The sequence below is a fragment of the Dendrobates tinctorius genome, unplaced genomic scaffold (genome assembly GCF_039654945.1).
Source record: "Dendrobates tinctorius isolate UK_male_01 unplaced genomic scaffold, ASM3965494v1 ptg000151l, whole genome shotgun sequence".
Lineage (NCBI taxonomy): Eukaryota > Metazoa > Chordata > Amphibia > Anura > Dendrobatidae > Dendrobates > Dendrobates tinctorius.
In genome coordinates this window covers 5,413,774-5,422,583 of record NW_027361818.1, presented here as the reverse complement: position 1 = coordinate 5,422,583, position 8,810 = coordinate 5,413,774, and the positions used below count along the sequence as shown (strand labels likewise).

Below are 8,810 nucleotides of genomic sequence, written 5' to 3'. Positions count from 1 at the left end.
CACAATCTGACCCTTCAGACCGAACCTGAAAACCCATCTCTTCAGGAAAGCTTACAGCCTGGAATGATCCCCACTGCCCCCTCACCACTACTGGAACTACCGCCTCACCATCACTGGAGCTGCTGCAACCCCCCAACCTACTGTCTCCTTCCCCTCCATCCTGTACAGTAGAATGTAAGCCTGAAAGGGCAGGGTCTTCTCTCCCCTCTATATCAGTCTGTGATTGTTAGTTTGTTTACTGTAAGTGATATCTGTACTTTGTATGTAACCCCTTCTCATGTACAGCACCATGGAATCAATGGTGCTATATAAATATAATAATAATAAAGTATAATAATAGTAATAATAGTAGTAAAAAGTATGGTAGCACTCACTGATCAATAAAATAATACATTTTTAGATCATGTAAGTTAAAAACAGCATGTCGTAAATAAGTACCTATGATGAACTGCCAATTTATACCAGCCAGGGACAAGAAAATGTCTCTGAAAGGGTATCTGTAAATCTGAAACCATTTCCTACATGTGGTTGACCAACATCGAATGTCTGATACTTACATATTGGTTGTAGGCCTTGCTGGATTGACCACCAATAAACAATATATACAATACTGCTACTATTGCATTGCCCGTTATGTGCAAGACTGATTTTATTTTACCTGCCATGGATAGAAATTTTGAATTTGTGCACATCTTCCATAAAGAAATGGACTTTTGTTCTCATTGCATTTTCTAAGATCTTCCAAAGCTTTGGCGAGAACATGAACTGCAGTATAGATGTTGTAAGACACCCTTAAATTGGAGACATCATTGTAGCTGTTCTGGATACTGTCCAGCCTCTCTTCCCCTGTGCACGCCTTTGTTTGGGGATCCAAATACCCCACAGTTGGAAACGTACAATTAAAGGCTTCTTCCCAAAATGTCATCACTAAGTTGCCTGGTAAAGTCATGTTTGGATGGAGCTTGTTGAGGAATTCTTGAAATCCCGGTATTAACCCATTGTAGAAAGCTAAGCCAACTGTACCGAATAAGAGTTGTGAAAAGGACGCCATCTTTTGTAGACTAGTCACAGACCATCCTTCACTAGCCACAAATACTTTATCTCTGATCTTCTCTCTCATCATCTCAGTCATTATGGGGACCAAATCGAGCCCAGTAGCGAAAGTGATTACCACTCTTGCTGTTGACTTTTTCATGACTTTAATTATTTGTGGAGCGTTCCGATCTTGTCTGCTTGTCAAAATATTCTCGGTGAAGGCTACACAGGCCCCAGCCCTGACAATCTCTTGTTTGACCAACTGAATCCCCTGTTGTCCATAGTCATTGTCCACTCCCAGTAGCCCAACCCATGTCCAATTAAAGTGTAGCACAAGCTGTGCAAGTCCTTTAGACTGGAAGGCATCACTGGGAACAGTCCTGAAGAAGGAAGGAAACTTATTCCTGTCACTCAAGACGGAACTGGTGGAGTAATAACTGACCTGATTGTAAAAAAAAATATAAAAAATTTAAAGCGTAAACAAAAAATAACTATTATAAAATAATCAGATTTTTACTTATTTCCAGCCGTTCAATAGAGAGAATTCCTATTACTATCTTCACCATCAATGTTTCATTTTTTTATGAATTGTAAAATTAATTTGTAATTTCTGCTAACTACTGTTTAACTTTTATACTCACATGTTATTATTATTATAATTTATACAGCATCATTAATTCCATGGTGCTGTACATGAGACGGGGTTACATCAAAATACAAATATCACTTACAGTAGACAAGCTAACAATGACAGACTGGCACAGAGGGAAGAGGACCCTGCCCTTGCAGGCTTAAATTCCACTGGATTATGGAGAAGAAGACAGTAGGTTGGGGGTTGCAGTAGCTCAGATGGTGTTGAGGTGGCTGCGTGGTCATTATAGGTTGTAAGTTTTTTTGAAGATATGGGGTTTTCATGTTCAGTCTGAAGGATCCAAATGTGATGGATAACCGGACGTGTTGGGGCACAGAATTCCAGAGGATGGGGATATTCGGGAGAAATCTTGGAGGCAATTAGGTGAGGAGCGAATGAGCATGGAGGAATGAAGGAGGCCTGGGATGACTGGAGATTACGTGAGGGAAGATATTTAGAGATTAGTTTGTAAATATATGGATGAGACAGGTTATAGATGGCTTTGTAGATCAATGTTAGTAGTTTAAAATGGATATGCTTGGAAAATGGGAGCCAGTGAAGGGATTTACAATGAGGAGAAGCAGGAGTGTAGCGAGGAGAGAGATTAATTAGTCAGGCAGCAGAGTTAAGGACGGACTGGAAGTGTGCGAGAGTTTTAGAAGGTAGGCCACAAAGGAGAATGTTGCAGTAATCAAGGCAGGAGATGATTAGGGCATACACAAGCATTTTGGTAGAGTGAGGGATCAGGAAAGGACGGATCATATACTGTATATCTGGCTCGCTCTCAATTAATTGACCGAGATGAGCACAGACCACTCCCCTCTGCTTCACACCTGAATGCACTTTGTTGCACATATATTGTAGCATAAGTCTGCCAAGACATCAGTCTGCCCCGTGCATCACATAAGTGTATCATAGAAGAGTGATGCTCAGAATTAATTCCAGAATTGAACAAGAAGGGAACTGAAGGTAACTGGATACAGTCATTGTGTAAGGAGGAAGACCGGTCTGCAGGTACCTGTGCTGTGCCGGGTCCGGAACTGTTGAGGCTGTGTCCCTTGTTTCCCAGGGGAAGGCAAAAAGGCCCGGACAGGTGCTCTGACCCGGAAACTGGTAGCGCAGTTAAAAGTGTGCGCAGCGTTGGGCAGTTTCCTATTAGCTGGGAGAGAGTCAAGATGTGTGCGCAACGTGCTCCGCGGGGGGTGCAGCTGGGCTGAGATGAAACGGGGCACTGCCGTAGCCTGCCGCAGTGACAGGGAGAGAGCCGGGAGCTCTGCAGCTAGGCGCCGTATGAAAACTTAAGAGCCTGAGAGAGCGAGGTGCCGTGTTCCCGGTAACTGCCAGAGAGCATGTTTATAGTTTCACAGCTATTTGAGTGGTTCACTAATAAGTAGATAAACAGTTTAATTGATAACCTACATTGCCAAAAATAGAAAAACATAATAACAATATCCTCTTTTATTTCCTCAATTTTTTCTTTCCCATTTTCTTCTTTTCCATATTTTTCCCGCTTTATTTCTTTAATTTTTCCCCCTTTCCTTCCTTTTGCCCTTTTTCTCTGCATTCTTACTTTTTACCTTTGTCTCTTTTCCTTCCAGCGATTTGATCATTGCTTCCTTCCTTTGTTTTCTAACTTTCTTTCCTTCCTTTTCTCTTTGTTCATTTCTTTAAGTTGTAAATAAACAGCAGAAAAAAGACAGCACCGCTTACCTGCCCAGATCTTGGAACAAATGCACTACAGGGTGCAGCCAGCCCATAAGGCAAAATGTTAGCAACACAAGTGCAAAATACTGGATCAATAGCCACTCTCCACATACCCTTTCTTGGAGGGGGTGTCTGCCCAGTATACACTTGCACAATAAAGGCCGGCATAGAGCGCTGTTCACATAAAGGTACTGCATAGTGTCTGGTTCAAAGCCTATTAGTCATGCCCCTACTCTTAAATTAGGCAGGCTGGCCAGCACACTCTCATACGAGACCAGATGCGTTTTTGGCTTGTCTGCAGCCCGAAAAATATAGTGCACAAAATACACAAAAATAGTGAGGTATTGGTCGATATTTTGGACAAAATATGCAAGCTCACAAACCACGTCACGGGTCCTCACTCTTGCGAGTCCTAACACTAAACTATTAGCAAAGCCACAAAAGAAGACTAAAAGCCACCAAAAATTCAAATTAAACAGCAGAAAAAAGGCAGCACCACTTACCTGCCCATTTCTTTACATTGTACCTTATTTTTTCCTTCCTCTCTTCACTTCCTTTATCATTGTCTTCCTGTTCACTTTACCTTTTCCCTCTCAAATTTCTCCTTCCTTTCCTCATTCCCTTTATCTTTTACTCGCTTTCATAATTTCTCTTGCTCTTCCCTGTTTCTTTCTTCCTTTCTACTTTCACTTTGCCCTTACTCCAGTTCTTTCTTTCATCCCTCCATCCCTCCGAGCTTCATTCCCTCACGCTATTCTCTTCTTCCTTTATTTACTTTTCTCCAATAGCTAAAATAGTAATTAAAAGGGTAATTTTTTATTTATATGTGAGAAAATAGGCACAATGTGGGTCGTGGTGCTAGGACACTGGTTTCAGGAATAAGGGGATGGAGAGTAACAGCTCCCATTAGTGTTATATGGTTCTCTCTGAACTCAAGAGAATCATGCTATCTATCCCTCAAATGCGACTGTGTAGAGATCTCGCATGAGGCAAAAAAAGCATGAGACTTTCACGCCTTGAACCGTCCCTACGACTGGAACCTAACTATCCCTGCTCCCAAAAGTACCTCTAAAGGTGAGGAGGTTTGGGTCACCAGACTGAATGTTCTCCTGTTATTCCCTAAGCTGTCCCCTCCACAGGAGGTCTGGGACAGAAATGCTAATGTTAACATGTAAGACAGACAGGGATAACAAAAAGCAGCAAACATACAAAAACACTCACCAAAAGGAATGCAGCAACCAAATGGGAATAGAATGATGATCAAAGCATACACCCAAACTTGCATGCAAAAATTTCAAGAAGCAACAATGATCTCCAATTCAGCACAGCATCTCCAAGGAAGCAAAGCTTTAAACTGCAAGGACGAGAAGGTCTGACTAAATTTTAGAGTGAGAGGAAATGGCCAAGTAAGGAACAGCTGTGAGATGGAGATGCAAGTTTCTAACCAGCAAAGAAAGGGTCCATTTAATATGAAGCACAAACATATCAGCTAAATAGAATATCTACAATTCACAATACAAAGTGAATTTCTAACACAAAATCACTTAGGAGGTCATGACTCACTCGTCAAAGTACTCCCCCCTTCTATGAGCGGCCTCAGGGACCTCTGGGCCGGGTTTATCCCGATGGGCCAAATGAAAGAGCCGTATCAACCTACCAGCATTAACCTCAGATGACGGCACCCACATCATCTCCTCCGTATCATACACATGTCCACATGCCAATTTCACTACCTGAAATTCTAACTTGACATCAATAGTAACCGGTGGTGGTGGGAAAGGTAATGGTTCTACAGGCGCAAAAATTTTTTGAGTAAAGACATGTAGAAAACATTATGAATCTTGAGTCAGAGGAAGCTTGAAACAAAAAACTACTTTATAAGGGCCAATAAACATAGGACCTAATTTCCAAGAAGGAACTTTCAGTATAATATTTTTGGTGGACAGCCATACTAAACCATTCATCCCCAGGTCTGGACCTGAAAATTACTTCTTGTCAGGCATACTTTTGTATTTGTACCCCATGATCTTTAAATTATTCTGAATCCCTTCCCACATAGGTGAGAGTGAAGAAGAAAATTGTTCCTCCCCAGGAACCCCTGAAGACTCATCTTTAGTGAAGGTACAGAATTATGGATGAAAGCCATATGCATCAAAAAATGGCTGCTTACCAGTGGATTTGCTGTGATGATTGTTTAATGCAAACTGAGCCAGTGGTAAAAAAAAGAAAACCAATCTTCCTGATAATCTGACACAAAACATTGGAAGTATGTTTCCAAACTTTGGCTTAGATGTTCAGTCTGACCCTTAGTTTAAGGATAGAATGCTGAGGAAAAGGACAGATGCATCCCTAAATGGGAACAAAACGCCCTCCAAAATTTAGATACAAATTTGGTCCCCTGATCTGACACCACTTCGGAAGGAACCCGTGAAGCTTCACATATTAGGGAGAGCAAGTAAAGCAATAAAGTGCATCATTTTACTAAACCTATCCACCAAAACTAAGATAACTAAGATTTACCATGCAAATTGCCTCTTCAGAAAGAAAGAGGACTTTTACTCTACAGCGCCACCTATTGGTAGTAGCGATCCTACAAGTCATAATCAACCCTTTAACGAGTCTTGTAGTATGACTTAGGATACAAGCCAAATCAGAATCTCAATTTGCAGACACGGTGTTTCGAGCTGTTGGCTCTCGTCAGTGCAAAGTATGAGATCTGATTTGGCAAGGTGAGAGGCTCTGGACTAGGGTCTAACAAGTAAGGTTTCTCCTTGCGGAGAGTGACATGCCAGCTGTGGCTTGTCAAGGTAAGGAGACTTATTCGCCGTGCAATGCTCCTCTAAGATTTACCAGAAATCGAAGGGAGATCCTTAATGAAATGCATGGATAAATGAGTCCATGGAAGGTCAGGAATGGTAAATGGTAAAAGAACCCCAGACGGAAGAGTATGCAGGGTCTTAGAACGCGCACAGACACTACATGAGGACACAAAGTCAAATACATACTTACGCAACATTGGCCAACAAAAACGACAAGAAAGGATGTCCAAGATCATTTTACTGTCTGGGTGACTAGCTAGAGCCGAGTTATTATATGCTTCCAAAATCTTAAGATGCAGATGTACAGGTACAAACAATTTTCCTGAAGGACTATTAGGGATGTCCCCCTGAGCCTTCAATACCTCACACCAAAGTTCAGAACACACTGTGGAGATGACCACCCATTCTTATAAAATAGGGACAGCATCATCAGTTTTCCCAACCCCAGGGAAACTCTGAGACAAAGTATCCACTTTGGCATTCTTAATCCCAGGCCGGTAAGTGACCACAAAATTAAACCTGGTGAAAAACAAGGACCATCTAGCTTGCTTCTCTAGGAAGAGGAAATGACAAGGTCAGGAACAGCTCTGAGATGGAGTTGCAAGTTTTTAACCAGCATATAAAGAGTCGTTAACCTCTTCAGCACCAAAGGAAACTAAATCAATTTAATATAAAACACAAACACATAGGCTAAATAGAAGATCTGCGATTAACAATACATAGTGACTTTTTAACCACAGATCTCCCAGGAGGGTGTGATCCGCTCAAGAGAGAAACTCAGCAGATCAGCATACATCCGCTGTTCTAGGAAATGGTTATGATTTCAGCTGCGATGCCCAATTGGAATCATCTTATGATACATATGTAAGAGTAGGTCTGTGATTTGCTAAAGATGGTAGTGGATTAATCCTTACCTGAGGGTACTTGTAAAGCCCAAGGATGTGTGCAATCGCTATAGACAATGAGGATGATGAAGAGCCTATGAATCCACTTAGAGGAACATTATGAAGACATCGATAATTGGGGATGGCCATCTTATCTCGTGATAAAACTTGTAACATTGCGGCTATGTTTAAAGGAATAACCCCACAAGAATCATACCAGTGAAATCCCAGGGTAATGTTGGGTAAGATGTACTCATTTCTGTTGATCTCTTCTACAGCAAACAAGAGAGCTTGAAGTTGCTGAAAGTAACCAAAGTGGAGCCTTGAAGAGACAGAAAATGTCTTCGTCAAAGAACACCATAGATCTGACAATCTATAATCCCAATTTAACTAATCTATATCTTTCAAGCTTACGAGAAGGTTTCAATGATCCTCTAAATGTCCTCCGAAAAGATCATGCACATTGCTATCAATGCTAACCAGTATGGCCTCTTTCATATGAAAAATGACCAACAATGTAAATCGATGCTTTCCATACTCATTTCTTCTTCATTCCTGTCATGAGGGCCTCTTCCCCATGTTAAGGTTTTTAGAAAGATGGGCTATCATTTAGTCTTAGAGATAAACAAATATCATGGAGATGCATAGACCCTACACCACCCCCTGTACAGATCCTAATAATATAAATCTGGAAAATTTGAATTGAACACAACATCTTGTAGACATCTTCACTTACGTTGTGCAGGTTGTTCTTGGGGGTGGTTCAGTAAAAGAAAGTTCCTTGAAATTATCCGCCACACGGACTGGTAGCACTGCCCCAATAATTATATCTCCAGGACGGTGAATTCCCTCAAGTGATATAGATGCCAATTTACATTGGTTGTCTTCATTGTAGGACGTTGGTATGAGGGAGGTAAGGATGAAAATCCAGATCAGGCAGTAGAGTGTTAGCATTATGGATGGGAAAACTAAACATGGCAGAAAAATATGTGATAAGATACAATAACATACTATATACTGTAAACATTACAGTAAAGCCATAGACGACAGAAAAAAAACATACAGTGCACAAGAATTCAAGAAGATGCTGGGTAGCAGCTGTATGTATCAGGGAAGTGAAGACAAGCTGAGAGGTCAAAGTCAAGACCTAAATGGGAGTTAGCATACTTTATCTATCCATCTATCTATCCATCTACATGGCTGATCATTTATAAGGTTAGACCTGGGTGGGCAATTTATATGGATACACCTAAATTAAATGGGAATAGTTGGTGATATCAACTTCCTGTTTGAGGCACATTAGTATAAGGGAGTAGATGGGTGGTGACCATGGTGGCCATTTTGAAGTCGGCCCACCCAGGTGTATCCATATAAATGGCCCACCCAAGTGTATCCATATAAATGGCCCACCCTGCATCTATCATTCATCCATAGTAGACAGAGCAGCCATCTGAGCAACTGATGACTACTGAGAGATAATCTCTGCAGAACAGGAAATGTCAGCCTATTATGAGTAAAAATTGCAAAATTTAAGGATTTTTTTTAATATATAATGTACATAGTGTAATTGAAAACTGAAAACAAAGCTTTCTCAAACTTCTTAAGAAATTGTTAGCTTTAAAGAGATGACAAGTTCCCATTAACCTTCTCCTGACATATGACCTACAGTGATCGAGTCCCTGACTTTGATGTGGGCTCACAAGCCAAAGCACTGCTATGCATATTTTAAGTGATTGG

At 41.1% G+C, this 8,810-nt stretch overlaps 1 protein-coding gene across 1 annotated transcript; it reads right to left on the bottom strand.

Annotated features, from left to right (window-relative positions):
- Positions 1–649: 649 nt before the first annotated feature.
- Positions 650–8,027, bottom strand: LOC141049884 (extracellular calcium-sensing receptor-like). Its single transcript, XM_073546723.1, has 3 exons — positions 7,810–8,027; positions 7,104–7,395; positions 650–1,477 (listed from the first exon to the last, which is right to left on the bottom strand). The coding sequence occupies exons 1-3, from the start codon at positions 8,025–8,027 to the stop codon at positions 650–652; spliced, it is 1,338 nt and encodes a 445-aa protein (XP_073402824.1).
- Between the last annotated feature and the right edge of the window lie 783 nt (positions 8,028–8,810).